Source organism: Rhinatrema bivittatum, chromosome 8, assembly GCF_901001135.1.
Source record: "Rhinatrema bivittatum chromosome 8, aRhiBiv1.1, whole genome shotgun sequence".
NCBI lineage: Eukaryota > Metazoa > Chordata > Amphibia > Gymnophiona > Rhinatrematidae > Rhinatrema > Rhinatrema bivittatum.
The window spans coordinates 31,297,442-31,318,309 of NC_042622.1; the positions used below are offsets into that span (position 1 = coordinate 31,297,442).

The window sequence follows — 20,868 nt, forward strand, 5'->3', positions numbered from 1 at the left end:
TATTCTTTGGTTCTGGTATACAGCCCGCCCCAGTAACTCCCAGCATCTTCAGGTCTGGGAACCCAGGGCCGACAATTCATCTCTATGGAAAAACTAGCACTATCTGATACGGTTCTAAACCAGGGGGAATTTCACCATCTTCCTCCATGCCGTCTGGGTCCCTGCCAGGATACCCCTGGTGAGGCGAAGTCTGCCGATAGGATTGTGAGAGGGGGGGCTTACCGGCTGAGGTTGTGGAAAACTTTATCCAAGAGAAGGCAACCGGATCCATGCCTAGCCCAGGAGGTAATGGGGTAGGTGCCACTGAATTTCCCCTTCCCACGAATGACCCAGTCCCAGGGTACTTACAGTTAAGGCTGTGGCTAACCCATCCTCTGAATGGGAGAAGCCAGTTTTAGCAAAGACCGGGGAAGCCAACTTTCCCTGTGCTTCCTCACAGTGCTGACATAAGTTGGAAATAAAGTTAGTCTGTGAAGCACTAATATGACAAGCAGTGCAGAGAGAAAGGCACTTATGTTTCTTGGATGCCGGAGCCATTGGCGGTGGTAACCGTGTGTTCTGTTGCGCTTAAAATTTAAGCACACAGATTTCGGGCACCTAGGCGGGACGCGGTGAGGTGCATGCACAGCCTGTGTGACAGACTATACCTCTATTCTGCGCTCAGTAGGTTGTGCACATATGTAAACACACGATGTTAAGCACACAGCACGTACCGACGGTCTACGGAGGGCAATATGGCACGTACAAAGACGCGTGCAAGATGGTGCCGCTGTGACTTACCACATGGCGTGCCAACCAAGCCTAAGTGGGGCCTAGCCCACTGGGGGGCCGCTCAACCCACTTGGAAGCCCACTTCCCCTTACCCCAACTGGATCAGAAATGATGTCGGTACGGCGTGCCAAACTAGGAGACCGGAAGTGTTACCGAAATCCCTCCAAACTTCTCTGAACCAGGAAGTAAATTTATTTATTTATTTATCTTTTTAACTTACCTGGGCTCAGCACTTACCAGTTAAGTACTGAGACAGTCTCGGGCTGCGGGGGGGAGTAGGGGAGAGGGCTTTGGCTGTCACCGCCATGCTTGGCTTCCTGCATCTGCTGCCTTTCAGCTGCTTAAGCAGCAAAGTCCACACCAGGAATCGGCTACCGGACCAAGGCACACCTCTGAGGGATCTCGGAAATTGCCTCAGGAATTCTCAACTGGGGGAGGGACCTTTAGGTCTCACCGCAGGGGAGTGGGGCTTAATTCTTTCTCCAATTTAAATGTAGAATTTCTCCTTCCAAAAAGTACAGCAATCCCAATAGGGAGAGGTACATCCACCATCTGCTGGAGATGGAGAATACTGAAGGGCTGAGGTCACTGAAGGTGTGTACGTAGGGTGCTGTCAGCTTTGAAATCTGACTCAGTCTCCCTCTGCTGGCAGGGGAGCATAACCCATTGGTCCTGAGTCCATCTGGCTACTCTAGGAAACAGTGGTTTTGCAACCGGAGGTCTAGTAATGTACAATCCCTTCAAAAACTTCAATACCAGAGGATAGAAGGAGATCGGCTTTCCATCCACTTGAGGGTGATAAGAGACAATGGCAATGAGATTCACCATGACAAACGACATACCGTGACCCAAATAGGAGAGGGAAAGCAAGTACTGAAGCAGATCTTTTGAAGCACAGGAGAACAGGTCAGGGAGTCTGCCTGACACCAAGGTGAAAACCGCTTCCATTTAAAACCGTATGCTCTTCTAGTAGACTGCTTCCTGGCCGTCAACCTTCTTACATAGTAGCAATCCGGAGACCATTGAGTGCTCAACTTCATGTTATCAAGCTCAGGGAAAGGAAGATTGGATGATAATCAATCCTCTTTTGAATTAGTAGAGCTGGACCAGATCCCACGGAAATTGGTGGCAGACCAACAACCTGATGAAGAGAATGACACTTGCCTGGGTAAAACTGGAGCAATGAGGGTAAGACAATCTGGGCCACAGTTTTCACTAACCTGGCCCCGAAAAAACTTGTCATGAACATCCTTTACACAAGTTGCTGGCCCTCAACCAACCCATCCGGCATGTCCTGGCAAGGATCTTTCCACAGTGTCAAATGATTCATATAACGACCGGATGAGGAGGCGCTCTCTACATCCAGGACAGCCTGCTGATAATCTTCCTTTTCCCTGTCCAGAGATTCTATGAGAGGCTTCAGCTGGTTGATGAGCTCTGGAAAATTTTCTTCCTGAAACTGTCCATCATCCTTTGGTCCTTACCAATGGGTTGGGGGAAGGGATTTTGGAAAAATCTTAATATTAGAGTTCATAATGTTTAATATTAGAGTTTATAATTGTTCGTGATGGCCACCTTGCCTTAAACAAATTCCATTAACAATATCAACTTCTGATGTTTTACCTACAAGCGTTTCACTGTGCTTAGTCGATGCTCAATCTATTAGAAACAAACTTCAATTTATGTATGATTTCATTCATGAAGAGCAATTAGAATTTTATTTCCTGAGTCATGGCTGCTAGATTCTGATTATATTGTTTTAAATCAAATTTGTCCCCCAAGTTATTCCTTTGTCTTGCAACCATGTCAAAAGGAAAAGGGGTGGCGGTCTATTTATTATTTAAAAAAACAAATGGAATATCAAAATTGAATGGTAACTCTACAATTAAAATGTTTGCAATTTCTTCAAATCTTTTTTCTATTTGTTTAGTTTATTCCCCTCCTAAACTTTTATCAACTGATTATCCCCTTTTCTTGAGCAACTATTACTTTCCAAAATTTGATTTAAACAATATGATCATACTTGGAGATTTTAATTTTACATTATTAATGCAATTCCAATTCCTATTCTATGTGCTTTCTTTTTAGATAGTTTATCGTCTCTAGGTTGGCATCAAATCATTCAAATTCCCACTCATAGGATAGGCCATACACTTGACTGTGTTTTTGACAATGGTTCCCTTCAGCATCACTGTTCTCCATCCTTAAAAGTTTCTCATATTCCCTGGTCTGATCATTTTTTAATCAAATTTCTCTTACCAATTTCTTATGCAATGCCTCAATCTTCTCATAATGTGCTGGAGCTACCTTGCCGTGGTAATATTGATCACACTCTCTTCTCCCCCATTATTACTCCATTACTATCCAAATTTCCCCATGTTGACATTTCTGATGCTTTATCTCACTGGGAATCCACTTTAGAAACTGTTCTCAATTATATTGCCCCTTTGAGAATCATTGACAAAAAATCTAAATCACCATCTTTGGCTTAATCTGCCTATCAAAAATGCCTGTCAAATCTTAAGAAAATCAGAGCACAGTTGGCGAAAGCATCCATCCTCTGAGAATGCCAGTCTTTTCCGTTCTATTCTTAAAACTTACCAATCTTTAATCATGAATGCCAAGAAAGAATTCTATTCACAGCAAATTCGAAAGGTCAGTTATAATCCCAAAGTATTATTTTCAGTTGCCAAGAGATTTACTAATCCTAATCCCTCTAGCTTCTCCTCAATTGACTCTCTCACTGCAGAATCTTTTCACATATATTTTAATTTAAAAATGGAGAAGCTTTTTCTTGCCTTTTCAAACATTCCAAACTGGTACGCCAATCCATCTCCTCAAATTTCTTCAACATGGGACACTTCTGACTTTGTATATTTTGAAGTTAACAATCTTATTGCAAACAATGATACAATGTGCCCAGAAAATAATTGCTCTACTTCCTTATTCAAGATATCCAGGGAAACACTATCTCCCACACTTTCGCATCTCATTAATTTGTCCCTAACTGAGGGTGTTATACCCCCAAGTTTAAAGAAAGCTATGGTTCATCCAGTTCTTAAAAAGAACAATTTAGATTGGTCTGTAATTGCTGGGATCAGTACAATCTCCTCCTTGCCTTTCTTCTTGAAGATCCTGGAGGCCGCAGTTTTGAGTCAATTAACTGACCATCTTGAAAAGTATGACCTTCTTGACCCACATCAATACATTTTTAGGCATGCCATGAGCACAGAACATTTGCTACTTTCTTTGACAGATATACTGAGGAGAGGAATCAATAATGGTCAACAATATTTACTTATTTTACTTGATATATCTTCGGCTTTTGATATTATTGACCATGAAATTCTCCTTTTTAGATTACAAGAATGTGGCGGCTTATGTAGTAAAGTGTTAGATTGGTTTCGATCATACCTTTCTGATCATTTTCAATCGTTCAAGTTTAACAATGAAATTTCACCCTATAGCCATATCAAAACTGGTGTTCCTCAAGGTTCTGCTTTGTCTTCCGTATTGTTCAATATACATCTCGCTCCTATCTGTAAAATTCTTTCTACCCTCACAGATTGCTATAAAGTATATGCAGATGATATTCAGTTTGTTCTGCATATACGATCTACTTGGCATGATACTATTGAACATCTCAATATTTGTTTTACTACTCTTAAAAATTGGCTTCAATATAACAAGCTTTCACTTAACATGTCCAAAACCGAATTTCTTCCCATTGATAGTCCATACTTAGATTTTTCAGAAAAAGTTCTCTCTTTAGAAAACTCTGTTTTTCCATAGAAGAAACAAGTCTAAAGTCTTGGTGTAGTCTTAGACAATACTCTCTCTTTCCATCCCCAAATCAAACAAGTTATTAAACAAGGATTCTTCAGACTGTGTGTCATTTCTGGTCTCAAAAAATGACTGTTTTCGCCTGAATTTCGCACTGTTTTACAAGCTTTGATATTTCCCATTATTGACTATGCAATAGTCTATATCTCTGTCTGCCTCTCATAACACTTCAACCTTTACAGTCATTGCTGAACTCATCTGCTCATTTGGTCACTGGCTTAAGGCGTTTTGATCACACCATCCCTATATTGATTAATCTCAACTAGCTCCCAGTTGCGAAAGAATAAAATACATAATTGGCATGACAATATTCAAACTGATTTACGACCAAAGTTGTCCATTGCCAAATGCTATTCTAAAGTTTTATCAACCATCTCCGAGATTTGCATGACTACATATGACTCATGAGTGCTCATTCTCAGTAGCCGGTCCCACTCTTTGGAATTAATTTCCATTAGAGTTGCATCAATGTGACTCGATTAAGAATGTCAGAAAATGCCTCAAAATGTTTTTGTTCAAATTGACTTATTTTTTAGTTTTATTATTTTTGTTTTAAATTTTATCTTGTGTTTTTAGTTGTCTTATCTATATTTTGTATGTCTTATATATAGTTTATTTATTTATTTATTTAAGGTTTTTTTATACCGGCATTCATGAACTCGTTCACATCATGTCGGTTTACAGAAAACAGGGGTGCGGATAATACAACCAAAAAACATAAATAACGTGATGAAGAGAAGCAGTTACAATTAACAAGGGCTAATGAACTGGGAATGTAAGAAATAGAAAGAGATAGAGGAGAATAATTATAGTTCTTTTAACTTTCTATGTATTTTATTAAGATTTATTATTTTATGCTTGTACCCTTGTAAATCGCCTAGGCTTATTTTAGTGTTAGGTAATTCATAAATCTCAAATGTAAATGTAAAAAATCTCTGGCCGTTATAGCTAGTTTTAAAGTAGATTTCACTACCACTAACTGGTATGGTACTTGAACTATTCCAAACTCAGGAAGACTACTGAACTCTGTATTTAACGTTCAAGTTCCTGACTACCAGGATGGGGTTGAGGACAAAAAGCCAAAGTTCTCCCACATTTTCATTTGTAAATACCACAGGAACTGGTTTGAAAAGGGTTTCTAGAATACAAACTAGTCTGAAGACTGTGGGGATCCTTGTTCCTGTGGACAATGACCCCAATAGCCTTACCCAGCTTATCCAAGAATTTAGAACATGAGAGAACTTCTGGAGGAGATAAGTGCTCCAGCAGATCAGGTAAGGGGATCTGAGGAATTTCAACTAGATCCTTCATTTGTTCCAAAAGGTGGAGGAACACTAATCCATAATTCTGATGAAGATGGCAATTAGGGCAGGGTGCCTGGGCACCTTGGAGGGGAATACTCCCAGAGTATACTCCAGATGGTTGTGTCCCAAGCTCTATCCTCGGACTGCTGGCTAGATTCCTCCACAGAGAGGGATGACTTGTCTGACTGTTGAGGACTAATTCCCACCACTGGTACTTCTGATGAGAGTTCTTGAAACATGGAGGTGAGATGGATTCCCCTTTGGGGGGGAACAAATCAGAAACTGGACAGACCTCCACTGAAGGCTCCACATTTCCAGATGAGTCAGCAGTACCACATGCACTATAGCCGCCAAATGACTAAGAACCACCAGTACCAGCTTTGATGACGCTTGATCCCAATGAAGGAAAAGACCTTACCAGGACCATCAGCAATGTGGTTCTTTTAATGGGAAAAATCACTTTTCCTGGAATGAGTATCCAGGCTCTTATGAATAGAATTCTTTGAGATGAAACCAGGTTTGACTTGGCAAAATGGACCAGGAAGCCCAGGAAATGGAGAAGCCATATGGACTTGGGTCAATCTCTGTTAGTTCTGGAGTCCTCATCACCAATCTTCCATGAATGGGAAAATGCAGGCTCCTTGCTGACAAAAAAAATCACAAGGCATTTTGTGAACATCCTGGGGCTGCCAAGAGGCCAAAGTATGCATCCTTACCACAAACCTGAGGAATTTCCAATGGATGGGATGAATGGGAATGTGTGCATAGACTTTCAGATCCAGAGTACACAAGCAATCCCTTAGTTGAATGAAAGAAAGAATTGAATGGATGGAGCTCACTTGAACCTTTCCTAAAGAAGCATCTTATTCCATGTTCACAAGTCAAATATAGGCCTCAATCCCCCTGATTTCTTGGGGATTAGGAAATACCAGAAATATAATCCTGGGCCACACTCCTAGGAAGGTACAGGTTCAACTGCCTTCTGTACAAGGAGTGACTATTTCCAAATGCAGTTGGGCAGAATGAGAAGGGTCGGAGGTAAAGATCAAAATCTGTTGGTTCAGAGGAGGGCAAGGGAAGCGTAAGTGGTAGACATATTTCATAATTTTCAGTCCTTTGTGATCCAGAGCCATTCCAGAAGTAAGGACTGGATCCTCACACCAAAGTAATGGAGAGGTGGACATCAGTCTTGGCAAAAATTGGTGTTCAACTTATACTACGTCTGCTGCTGAGCTTTGGGTTGACACCTTTCCCTCTGATGATCTTGAGTGGGAAAAGCTTGATGACACTGAAAACAGCAGAAGGAACATCTCTGGAAGAATGGATGCTAGTAAGAGAAGTATATTTGGCAGGGGCCAGCAGGCCTCATCACAGCTAATAATGGCTATGGTTGACTTATGTTCTTTAAATCAGAGCCACTACCTCAGACTTTGTTGTTGAACAGTGTCAGGGCACAACAGCAAGATGATAATGCATGCCCTTCTCAAAGACCACTCGCTCGCAACCATGTGAGCCTCTGGGCATCTACAGAAGTCGCAAAAGTCCTGACCGCAGAATCAAAAGCTTTGTATAAGGAACGGATAAGGTGTTCTCTCATTCTTCCACATCTTCCAATGCCTGAAGTAAGTCTGCCTGTTCTAGCACTGAAGATTCAGTTGAGGGTTTTAGCTTATGGACATAGGCACTTAGCACAGAATCCTGAACAATTTTCTCAAAGGCATACAATGCCTTTGGGTCCTTCCTTGGGGGAGTTTTAGAAAAATCACAAGTGTGCTTAGTATGCTTCAATGCTGATTCTACCATCATGAGTTGTGCAGCTATTGGACCACCCTAAATCCTGGGGCAACCTGTACCCTATATTTAAAATCCAGCTTCTGGATTTTCCAGTGAAAGGCACAATGTAGGCATTTGCCACATCTTCATCCATAGGTCCTGGAGAAGTTTGTGAACCAGGATAACTGCAGAATCTGCTGGAGGTTGAAAAAAACTGAAGATGTAAGTGGGTCCTTTCCTTTCCTCACAGTCTTTAATAGTTTATCCAAGAAATGGAGCACCAGAAATCCTCGTCTCCTGCCACATAGCTACAACCTCAATGGTGAAGGCAGCAACCTCCACTGGTCCGAAGAGGAAAGATCTGGGAGAAATTCAGAGTGGGCAGAGCCTACTTCTTCACCATCTGACCTATGAATGAACTCCTCTGGAGGAGGGGAATCCATCACCTCATGGTGAGGACTTACTCCCAACACGGTTAGCACTTGTGCAAAGTATGCACCAATATAGAACTTGGAGCAGTTCTGTTATGTGGGGAAAGAAATTATTGACTAGCAGATAACTGTCTCCCACTGGTTGGGCAACTCTTTAAGCTGGAGTTGGAGGAGGAAAATCCTCTTCAGAAACCCAGATTAGCCTATCCTCACTCAGGACTACTGGTAAAACCGAACACAAATCTGGCTCCATAGTCACTCCTGTTATAATGGCTGTTAGCTTAGAGATGCTCCACACTGGTTGCATCAATTCCCATTAACTTGCCTGTTTCATAGAATGTGCTGATAGTTTCTGCCACACTATGATATCTACTAGGGGACTCTTACACATGCACGTCAAAAAATTCTGCTCAAGACATCACTGATGGCACCACAACCTGTTGTACAAAGTGTAGGCTGCACCTTGAAATGCGAGTTCCACACAGAGACACAGATAACACCCCTGGTCGGCCCCAAGTCTAGATAAAACAGATGAAACAGTGCTATGACAATCTTCCATGCCTTGAACAAAGACAGTAGTTGTGCCGATGATGCTATGCTCCTGCTTTGGTGTCAAGAAGGGGTCTGCTCTGCCAAAGCCCTATGCTGAGGGGGATGCTCCTGCCATTTAGGTGCCATGCTCTGTGCCTCCTCCAGCGCCATATGTTTCTAAGTCATACTCATCCCTGACTCAAGGAGGATCTGGAGGCCAGTGCCTCCTGTGTTTGCAGAATGAGAGGGGGAAATTTGCCATCTTCATTTTTTGTGCTGGGAACAAAAACGCTTTACAGCTCCACTGCTCAGCCTCATGTGAAGACTTGGGGCTCTTACCCAGTGACACCTTCCTTAGGGCCTCCATCTTTCAGGCTTAACAATGCTGCACCTTAAGGGACATACAACCATAGGTGTATTAGTTGGAGGAGTCATGGCCCAGACCCAAGCATCAGTAGCAGATACAGCGTATATTTATGATGGCCATCCAGCGCCTACAGATGCAGGGCTTAATCCCACTTACCGTAGGCTTTTTGGCCTTGGGCTTCTCTCTACATTAACATCTACTGATTTTTTTTGTATCTATATTTTTTTTTCAGAATTTAAAAGTTTTGTGAAGGGCTGTAGAGGAAGCAGCAGAAAAACCTTAAGCAATGAGGCAAACGGGGCACTAGGCCCAAACAAGTTAGATAATATTTAAGAAAGGCTGGGACACGCCTGTATAGTAGCTTGAATAAAAGAGACAGAGGGGCTCATGAGGCAGTGTGCACATGTGGGAACTCCTGCACGCACACATAGTAAAGTCTTTACTGAGCTCAGAGTTGGGTCCTGCCTGCACTGTTTATGTTCAAAACATTTTATTGAGTGATACACTTAATAGCAGTTCTACCTTAAAAACGGTACATGAAACATAGAAACTGAGACAACTTTAGGAAATACAGAAAGCAATAAAACCAACCAGGTAATCACTTCATTTTATAATACAGTAAACTCGATCCATCCCTCTTAAGAACTATAACCAATATAGAATCTCTGAAACCCAAGGGGCATGGTTCCTGTGCCCCTACAGGCATCACAGACCCCTCGCGCAGGACCAAAGTGCCTGCACTGTTTAATGATGTCACCCATGTGTAATGCTAAATTCATGCCTGCTTGAAAAAAAGCTCTTACCTCGGGTTTGTCAGGTAGGGGCTCATTCTGCAGGATTTTCAGTGCTTTAGCAGCTGCATCATGCTTTGCAGCCTGTCTCGTCCTTCCTTTTCCATGAAATAGTTGTCCCCCAATGGACAGTTCAACTTGATAAAGTACTGGTCCAACAGGAAATGGGTAAAAATATCTGAAATTAGACATACACGTGTTTACCAATGATCAAATTCAGCAGAACAAAAAATTTATGATTCACCATGTCACTTTACGGAGAAAGTTGTATATGTGTGTCAAAATTTCAGCATTAGAGGAAATGATGTCATCTCCTGAGGTGGAAGCCTAATCTGCTGACTCCCATTGATGTGATTAAAAAGTTAATTCTATGACTCAGTGTCAAAGCAACTCATCTCTGCAAGATCCCAGTGGTTTCTGAACGAGGGGGGAATGGCAAACCGCAAGAAAACTCTGGAGGACAAGCGAATATTTGAGCCGTGCAGTGAGACGGGGAGACGCACAAGCCAGTTGCAGGCCGTGCAGGAGCCCTCACTGTCTGAATCGGATGAGGAGAGTGTACAGGGCGATAAAATGGAGACGAGTGAGCAGTCAGATAACTCGAAAAGAGATGAAAAGCTGGCTTCAAGAACTCTGCAAAGACATGCTGGCTGTTAAAAATGAAATAATGGAAATGGTATCTGAGATGAGAGGGGATATGACCGAACTTGGCGGCAGAGTGCATGAGGCTGAGCAACTTTTGGGCGATCAGGCCGGCATAATATGAACCTGTGAAAGGAGCTAAGTTCGGTACACCAATAACATATGGAGATATTTGACAAAATGGAGGATCTAGAAAACAGATCCAGGCAGAAAATTTGGATTCTTGGTGTGCCCGAGGGAGAGGATTATGAAGATGTCATGAAGGTGATGCAGCAGGTTTGCCAGGTTCTTTTGAATATTAACAACTTGGAAGGCCAAGATACTACTCTAATTACAGTGGAAAGTGCGCATTGGGTGCTGGATCCACAAAAGGTTAATCTACCCAGGGACATTGTAGCATGTCAAAGATTTCTCTGGGCTAAGATGCAGGGCACATTCTCCTGGCAAGAACATACATTGGCTGTTTACAGCGACCTTGTGCCTGCTACACTGAAGCGGAGCGTGGAAATGAAGGAGGTCACCAATAAGTTAAGAAAAGAACATTAGATACCAATGGCTCTCTTTTTTCGGTATTTTATTCACTGTGAGTGGTGTCAGTTACAGGGCTAAGATGGTGGAGGCAGTAGCGGCCATGAAAACGGCAGGGCTGGATGTAGCTGACCTATTCCAAGAGACTACAAAAAGGGTTGCAGGATCATCTGCTGCAACTCCAACATTACTCTCTGCATCAATGACTGGTGATGGCAGGAAATTTGAAACAGTTACCAACAAGAGCTCTGAAGTTGGTGGTTGGTGAAACAGATAAGTATGGGAAAATAAGTGTGGAAGCTTGCTGGGCAGACTAGATGGGCCGATTGGTCTTTTTCTGCCATCATTTCTATGTTTCTATAAGAAATGTAAGGGGGTGGAATTCTTTTTCAAACAACTCTGAATATTTCTGTGTTGAACGTGGTTAAGGATAAAGATGGAAGATATCCAATTCTTAACTGTAAACTAGATGGAGAGGAGATAACATATATGCCCCTAATCAAGATCAAGGTATTTTCTTTGATTCCCTCAGAGAGTTAAATATTGGAAATGATCACAGGTCCAGTTATATATGGGGGGATTTTATTTTGACGGTACGTCCACAATTTGATAATTCTTCACCAATGCTCCAGGGCTCCAAGAAGCATAAGAATAAATTACTTAAATTGATGGAACCTGTGGGATTAGTGGACAGTTGGAGGATCATGAACCCTACACCAGCAAGGATTATACATTATTTCTCAATTCCTAATGGAACCTATAACAGGATTGGCATGCTGCTGTGTTCCCTTAGGCTTGTGGGCAAATTGAGAAGCATGGGGATAGAATCATGACCTTGGACTGATCACACACCTATTTTGGGAGAATTTGCTCTTTAGTACATTTCAGCCACAGAGATATTGGAGATTGAATGATGCTCTGCTGTGGGATGAGGTCACTGGTGTAAAGACAGAGCAGGAAATTTTGGATTATTTGAAAAATGATACTAGTGAGGTTAGTGAAGCAATTCTGTGTGATGGATTAAAGTGTGCCTTGAGGTGGAAACTAATTATGTGGGCATCTCAGGCTAAAAAGATTAAACAAAGGGAGGCAGAACATCTACAGCAGGCTATAGAAGATATGGAAAGATTGCATAAAGAAAGGGAGTCTCCAAAGTTATTGGTACAACTGGATAAGACAAGAAATCAATTAAAAACACTAATGCTGGATCAGATCAATCATCAGATGATGAAGGTGAAAAACATATTATGAGCATGGGAATAAAGCGTCAAAATTATTGGCATCTAAATTGAAACAGATGGCACTAACCCAGGTTCAAGGGATAAGAGACAAGGAAGGGCATTTGTTACATGAACCCAAATAATATCCAGGTTTAGGGAATGTTATCGAGATCTTTACAAGGTTGAAAAAGGGGTAAGCAAGGAAAGCACAGTTGCTTACCTGTAACAGGTGTTCTCCTAGGAGAGCAGGATGTTAGTCCTCACAGGTAGGTGACATCTGATGGAACCGGCACGGAAAATTTTTGTCAAAGTTTCTAGAAGCTTTGACCAGCAAACTGAGCATGCCCAGCCTGCTACTATATGCACGTCCACACGAAGTCTCCTTCAGTCTCATAACATAGCAAAAATACGAGCAAAAAATAAAACAAACCGAAGGTGAACCCAATATCGTGGGGAGGTGGGGGGATTCCTGAGGACTAACATCCTGCTGTCCTAGGAGAACACTTGTTACAGATAAGCAACTGTGCTTTCTCCTAGAATAAGCAGGATGGTAGACATCACATGTGGGTGAATACAGAGCTCCAGACTGCTCCATTCAACTGAAGAGGCCAACGGTGGCCGAACAAGGTGCCAACAGGAACACAACACAACCGCGGCACTGTAGGCAAATGAGGGGAGGTGTGGCTCCACAAGAGATACAAAGCAGAAGCAGTTGGGTTCAGGTCCAGAAAAGATTGCGTAGGACGGATTGACCAAAGGCACTGTCCTGGCGTTCATCTCTGTCGAGGCAGTAATGAGCCACAAACATATGAAGGGAATTCCAGGTTGCAGCTCAGCATCTCTCGACAACGGGGACTTTGTGCAATGAGTCACCGACATTGCCATAGCCCGCACCGAGTGAGTCTCCAGTCTGCTGGCTAGCTGAAGGCCTGCCTGCGCGTAGCAAAAGGCAATGCAATCTGCCAGCCAGCTCGACAAGTTCTGCCCACCACGACCCCCAGCCGGTTGGAGTCAAAGGAAACGAAGAGCTGGGTGGACTGTCTGTGGCCCACAGTACGATCCAGGTAGAAAGCCAGGGCCCTCTTACACTCCAGGGTATGAAGCACCTGTTTCCCTGGGTGGGAACAAGGCCTTGGAAAAAAGATAGGCAGAACGATAGACTGATTTAGCTAGAAAGCAGTCACGACCTTGAGCAGAAACTTTGGATGTGTACGCAGGAACACACGATCATGGAACGCCTGAAGCTCACTGACTTTCCAGGTGAGGAACTTCAGGTTGCAGGACCATAGTGGCTCAAAGGGAGGCCTCATGAGCCGTGCAAGGATGATGTTGAGGTCCCAGGACCAACTGGGGGCCGCAGTGGGGGCTCCAGCTGGAGGAGATCCCTCATGAAATGGCTCACTAAGGGTTGGACCGAAACAGGCATGCCAGCAACACCTCGATGGTACGTGCTACCCGCACCCTGACTGAGCTGATCTGAAGCTCAGACTCAGACAGATGCCACAGGTAGTCCATCCGCCGGGGAAGGGGGCAGGCGAAAGGATCTAGATCCTGTCCCGCATACCAAAAGGAAAACCGCTTCCACTTCAAGCTGTAGGACTTTCTGGTGGAAGGTTTCTGAGATTCTACCAGAATCCGGGAAACACAGTGAGAGCTTAAGGGCTGGAGGACTATGCACTCAACATCTAAGCCATGAGGGCTAATGCTTGGAGATTCGGAAGGTGCAGAGTGCCCTGATTCTGCGATAGGAGATCCGGCGCTGTCCCCAGTCAGATGGGCATCTGCACGGACAGGTCCTGCAGGAGCGGGAACCAAACCTGCCAGGGCTAATATGGTGACACAAGAATCATGGTCTCTCTGTCCTGTCAAAGCTTCAGCAGAGTCTTGGGAGAGGAGTGGAAGGGGGGGAGATATGCATACAGCAGGCCCTTCCCCAGTGGAGGGAGAAGGCATCACATATTGGATGGCTGTCCCCGGCTATCAGGGAGCAGAAACTGCTCACCTTGTGGTTGAGAGGGGAGGCAAGAAGATCCACCTCCTGTGTGCCCCTCAGGTGGAAAAGCCAGACCACCACCTCTTGGTTGAGGGACCACTCGTGGGACCGGAAGGACTGGCTCAAGCGGTCTGCCAGCACATTGAGATGACTTGGCGGGTAGGTTGCTCTCAGTGACATCCCTTGAGTCAGGGCCCAGGAACACAGTTGCACTGCCTCTTGGCAGAGGAGGAACAAGCCCGTGCCTCCCTGCTTATTGATGTACCACATCGTGACCTGATTGTGCTTCTCCGGATAAGCACAGTCTTGGACAACAACTGGTCCCTGAAAGCCCAGAGGGCGTACCGCATTGCCCGACACTCTAGAAAGTTTATCTGGCAGCAGGCTTCGGCGGCAGTCCAAAAGCCCTACGTGTGGAGGCAGTCGATGTGGGCTCCCCATCCCTGGGGAGAAGCATCGGTGGTAAGGAGCACTTGTGGCAGCGCGGGCTGGAAGAGAAGTCCCTTTTGCAGGTTGGGAAGATTTTCCCAACAGGACAGAGACACATGCAGGGGGTCCGTGTTAGTGATCAGAACCTCGAAATCCTGAGATGCCTGTTGCTACTGCAACCGTAAGGTCCATTGGGCGCATCTCATATTGAGGCGGGCCAGAGGAGTCACACGAAAGGAGACCGCCATGTGGCCCATAAGGTGGAATAGGAGGCGGGCTGGTACCTGCCGACTGTTGCGGACCAGGGCAGCCAGCGAGGCGAGGGCGATCGTCGATCCCTGGGCAGGAAAGCTTTCGCTTGTGCCGTGTCCAACCTGGTGCTGATGAAGTCTAGCTGAGTAGACAGAGATGCAACTTGGGGAAGTTGATAACGAACCCCACAGCCTGCGGAATCTGCACCGTCAAGGCTAGAGCTTACAGGGCTCCGGTGCGAGACTTGCTCCTGATAAGCCAGTCGTCCAGGTATGGGAATACATGGACTGAACGACAGCTGAGGTAGGCAGCCATCACCACTAAGCATTTGATGAAAATGCAGGGGGGGGGGGGATGCCAGCCCGAAGGGCAGCACTCTATACTGGTAGTGTGTGGTCCCCACCACGAAGCAGAGGTACTTGGGGCGGTTGGGGACAATTGCAATATGTGTGTAAGTCTCCTTGAGCAAAGCCAGTCTCCTCTTCCGTGGAGAGAGAGCAGCATGCCCAGAGAGATCATCTTGATTTTTTCTCTTACGAGAAACTTGTTCAATGCCCGGAGGTCGAGAATGGGGAGCAAGCCACCATGCCTCTTCGGAATGAGGAAATACCTCAAATAGAACACCCTTGGCTTTGCTGACAGGCAGGTACCGGTTCCACTGCACCTGCTTTAAGAAGGGTGGAGAGTTCTGTCTGAAGAGTGACCAGGTGGGCGGAGGAGCCCCAGGATGGACATGGGAGAGAGGTCTACGGGAGCCTGCTGAATTGCAGATGGTACCTGTGGTGGTCAATTGAGAGGACCTAGTGGTCCAATGTCAACTCTTCCCAGTGGTGGGCAAACTGCAGGAGTCTGCCTTCGACTGAGGGTACAGTCAACTGACTGCTGCTTCCTTGCCACCAGTCAAAGCCCTGTTGTCGGGGCTGGCTGGGGCCTTTGTGCTCGCTGCTGGCACAGACGGCCCCTGGATACATTACGGGCAGGATGACGCCGGGCAGCCGGAGGGTAATATTTCCTCTGCCGGTAAAAGGGGATTCAGAGAGCCCGGCCTGAGGTACTTTCTGACCAATGACAGGCCTTCTGAGGAACTGGCGGACAGTTGTTGAAGGGTATTCATGGTGGTCCTTCAACTGTGCCATCGCATCATGCACCTTATCCCCAAAAAGGTTGTCACTTGTACAAGGGAGGTCGACCAACCTGTTGTGGACTTCCGGCCGGAGGTGCAGAGCCATGCCAATCTCCTGGCGCTGATGCCCATGGTGGCCAAGCGGGCCACAGTTTCAAAAACATATGTGGAACATATCTCATGTTTCCCGGCCTCAAGACCCAAGGGACAGCAGCAGAGAGGGCCTCCTGCTGTTGCTGGGGGAGGCCCTCCGAGAAATCCTGGACTTGCTTCCAGAGATTTCGATTATACTAGGTCATATATTTATTTATTTAGAACTTTTCTATACCGACGTTCATGAATATACATATCACATTGGTTTACAATGAACCAAGGTTAAATATTACATCGAACAAAGGGTTACATCAAACAAGGGATAGATATGAACACTACTAGACGTGGTTAAAATCCATCACTGACCAGTAGCAATTGAATAACTGTAGAACGAACCGATAACAGCGGGTAACGAGAGGAAAACGTAAGCAGGTCGGTTAATATGACGCCAAAGGTACCTTATGGCAAGATGCTGAAGATTATTAAATGGAAGGTATTAAAGAGAAATACAATGCTAAAGATCAATAAAAACTTGATGCTTAGGATCAGGAAAACAAGAAGCTTAAGATCAGTATGGGGATCAATCAATGGCATATTGGAACATGTTGGCCCGAGTCCAGCCAAAAACTAGAATCAATGAGAGAGTGTCTGTTCTTTAGGGAAACGCTTGTTTGAACAGCCACGTCTTTAGCTTTTTTTTTGAAAGTCAGTGGGCAGGGTTCCTGGTGAAGATCTGAGGGTAGAGCGTTCCATTGGGAGGGACCAGCTGTGGAGAAGGCGCGTTTCCTTACAGAGGACTTGGCGGGGGGAGCATACAGGGTACCTTTGTACGCTGTTCTGATTGGTCTGGAGGAAGTGTGGTGGCGAAGTGGGATATTAAGCTCAAGAGAGGTCTGATTGTGAATGGTCTTGTGTATCATGGTGAGGACTTTGTGAAGGATTCTGAATTTAATGGGGAGCCAGTGTAAATTCTTAAGAATAGGCGTAATATGCTCTCCTCTGCTGGTATTGGTCAGGATCCTTGCGGCGGTGTTCTGTAGCATCTGTAGAGGTCTGGTGGTGTTTGCGAGGAGGAGGGAGTTGCAATAGTCTATTTTTGAGAATATGGTGGCTTGGAGCACCATGCGGAAGTCGTGTAGGTGTAGGAGGGGTCTCAGCTTTTTTACGATTTGTAGTTTGTAGAAACATTCTTTTGTAGTGGTGACAAATTTTTTTAGGTTCAGACGGTTGTCCAGAATTACGCCAAGGTCTCTCGCATGGGTGATGGAGGTCATTAGGATCGTGGGGAGGTGGTTGACTTCAAGGTCATTGTCATCCCGTGCGATAAGAAGGAGCTCTGTTTTGGCTGTATTGAATACTAAGTTGAGGCTGGAGAGAAGGAGGTTGATGGACTGGAGGCAATTGTTCCAGTAGGTGAGAGTTTTGGAGATAGATTCAGTGACCAGAATGAGAATCTGCACATCGTCGGCGTAAATGAAGTGAATTACCTTTAGATTTACGAGGCGTTGGCAGAGGGGGAGGAGATAAATGTTGAAGAGAGTAGGGGAGAGTGAAGATCCTTGCGGGTCGTCAAGTGTTGACCTGAAAGAGTGAGATTCTTTGTTGTTTATTCTAACCTTGAAGTTCCTGTTGCAGAGGAATGACTTGAACCAGCTGAGGGCAGTTCCAGAGATGTCGATGTCTGATAGACGGTTGATTAGAATGGCGTGATGCACGGTGTCGAAAGCTGCTGAGATATCAAGCAGTGCCAGTCGGTATGGTTGTCTTTTTTCAAGGCCCATGAGGATGCTGTCCGTGAGCAAGATTAGGAGGGATTCCGTGTTGAGCGATTTACGGAATCCAAACTGAGCGGGGGTGAGTATCTTGTGTTCGTCTAGGTATTCTGAGAGTTGGTTGTTGACAATTTTCTCCATGAGTTTAGCGATGAATGGAAGGTTGGCGATGGGGCGAAAGTTAGCTGGGTCTGCTGGATTCAGGATGGGTTTCTTTAGTAATGGTTTAAGGGTGGCAAGTTTCAGAGAGTCCGGTACTAGTCCTTGTGAGAGAGAGCAGTTAATGATTTCTGCTAGTGGCTTGGAGATAGTTTTTGGGATTGTGAGCAACAGTTTTGTGGGGATAGGGTCTGTCGGATGAGAAGAGGGTTTCATGTTCTTGAGGATGGTTTCGATTTCGAGGGAAGAAGTGGGTTCGAATGACTCAAAGTTTGCTTTCTGGCTGTTGGTGGCGGTGTATGGGGATGGGGGCTGGATATTTGAGGAGACGAGCGGGGCTATGAGGTTGGAGATTTTTTTCTCGAAGAAAATAGCAAGTTCTGTAGACTTGATTTGGGCTTGATCGTCGAGGATGGCGGGGGGGGGGGGGGGGGGGGGGGGGGGGAAGGTTTCGTAAGTTCTGAGACATAGGAAAATAAGGCCTTCACGTCAAAGAAGTAATTATGGATTTTGAGGGCGTAGAAATCTCTCTTTGTGCGGAGGATGATGTTCCTGTATCTGTGCATGTAAGTTTTGTAGGCAGACAATGAAGCAGTGGTGGGGTCCTTGTGCCATAGGTGTTCTTTGTGTCTTAGCTCTTGTTTGAGTTTTTTCAGTTCAGGTGTGAACCAGGGTTTTTTATTCTTGAGGGTGGTGTTTAACTCTTTCGACGTCAGGGGGTATATTTTATCTGCTACAGTACTGGTGATGTTAAACCAGGAGGCAAGGGCAGAGTCTGCTTCTGAAAGATCAAGGTTGGCTAAATCCGTGGAGAGGTGTGAGCTGAGGTCGTCCATGGAGCAGGGTTTCCTGAAGTGAATTGTTGTTTTGGGGAGAGGGGGGGGCTGGGTTCTCCGAAATAGAGAGGTCTGTGGTGATCATCCAATGGTCGGACTATGGGACTGGGGAGCAAAGGGGTGGGGAGATAAGGGTGAGGCCTGAATTTATGAAGATGAGATCCAGGGTATGACCAGCTTTGTGTGTGGGACTGTTGATGATTTGATTGAAACCCATGGCTTTGAAGGATGTTAGAGTTTCGCAATTGGAGGATTGAGGGGTCGAGTTGACATGGAGGTTGAAGTCTCCCATGATGATGGCTGGGGCATCAGTGTTGATGTGTTTGGCGAGGAGTTCAATGAGGGGGAATGGATCTGAATCTAGGAGTCCCGGTGGGGAGTAGAGTAGACAGATTTGTAGATGTTTTGATTTAAAGAGAGCAATTTCGAGCCTGGAGGTTGATTTTATATTCTGAGGGGTTAATCTAAACTCTTTTTTTGTTGCTAAAAGAAGGCCACCGCCTCTTTTTTTAAGTCTCAGAATTGAGAAGAGATCATAAAGCTGTAGGGGTAGTTGGTTGGTTAAGGCTATATCTGTGGGTTTCAGCCAAGTTTCCGTAATTGCACAGATGTCCGGTTTTGAGTCCAATAGAAAGTCATTGAGGATATGGGGTTTTTTTGTGAGTGATTGGGCATTGAAAAGTGTTATAGAGAAGAGTGAAAGCCCAAGGAATTGTGAGGGGAGAGGTCATTATGGGGATCAGCCTCTTCTGCTGGAGGGGCGTGGGGGTGGTCGGTTTTCTGCGGTTATTGTAGAGATTTCTAATGATGGGGATGGGGAATGTGAGCATCTTTGTATGATTGAAGTGTGCGCTGGGTAGGGAGTAGGAAGGGGGCTAAGATGCTGCTGAGAGGGAATAGGAGGTAAAGGCCTGGTGGGTAAACGGTGGTAGGCGGAGTGAGGTACCGGTGCACGGCGCCTGGAAGATGGCCGCACTTTAAAGGCCCTGTTGGCACTGGGCCGTGATCTCACCAGTGCTCCCAGCCTCCGATTGACTGAGGAGGCGGCCGGTCGTGGAGTGAGAGGCGTTGTACGGCTCGGGGTCTGCGGCGTTAGAGGATGGCTGGTAGGGGGTGATGTGACCCACCAGCATGGCACCCTGGAATATCTTCCTGCCTAGGGCATCCAGCTCCCTATGCTCGCATCCCGGGGGAATGGAGGCATGGGTGTGGGAGCGCTGAGCCTTCTTCAAGGCAGTCTCCACAACCACCAACTGGTGGGTTAGCTGTCTTTTATCGAACCCCAGGGCCTGCTGCACCAGATAGGTGGCGTCGGCCTTTCTGTTCACTGGGGAGATCGAGATGAGGTGTTCCCACATGTGGAGGAGGAGGTCTTTGAAGATATCGTGGATAAGAACTGCTACTATTTCCTTAGGAGCGTCAAGGAACTGGAGAACTTCCAGCATCTTATGACGTGCGTCCCCCTCCATCAGAAGCTGAAAGGGAATGGCTTCAGCTATAGCCCTATCAAAGCCCACGAAGGACAAATCCTCAGGTGGCGACAGGTGCCATTCCTCTGGAGGGGAAGGCTCCGAGAGAGGATCATCGGGCTAATCCAAGGTCGAGTCCGTGGAATCATCATCCCATGGGTCATATGGCCCTTCTTCCTCACTAGGACCAACATGCCATGGGCGAGGTCCATGAGGGGCATTGGTCCTGGGCCCCAAAGGCTTTGGGGCCTTGAGGGCATTGCAGGCATCGACTGTTCCTCTGGCATCGAGGGGCCCGGAGGCCACGGAACACCAGAAGGGCCCGGAGGCCGCAGAACACCAGAAGGGGAACCACGGAGTGGGAAACGCATTACTAGCTATGTCTTCCTCCTCTGAGGACCTGAGAACCGGGGTGGCTCCAATGGAATGTCGGGAGGGCACCGAGTAAGACATCCAGATGCTCCAGAGGGTGCTAGCACCAATGGCGTAGGTATAGGTATGGGGGCTGGTGGCACCGGCAACTCAATGCGCTGGAGGGCTT

General features: G+C 45.8%; 1 protein-coding gene across 3 annotated transcripts in view; it reads right to left on the reverse strand.

The window, feature by feature from the left end:
- Positions 1 to 20,868, reverse strand: part of STAU1 (staufen double-stranded RNA binding protein 1) — a 191,496-nt gene that overhangs the window by 86,374 nt on the left and 84,254 nt on the right. For all 3 annotated transcript variants that reach the window (XM_029611241.1, XM_029611239.1, XM_029611238.1), the window contains one exon: positions 9,824 to 9,989. In XM_029611241.1, the coding sequence (XP_029467101.1) occupies positions 9,824 to 9,989 (166 nt within the window). The remainder of the gene's footprint in view (positions 1 to 9,823; positions 9,990 to 20,868) is intronic.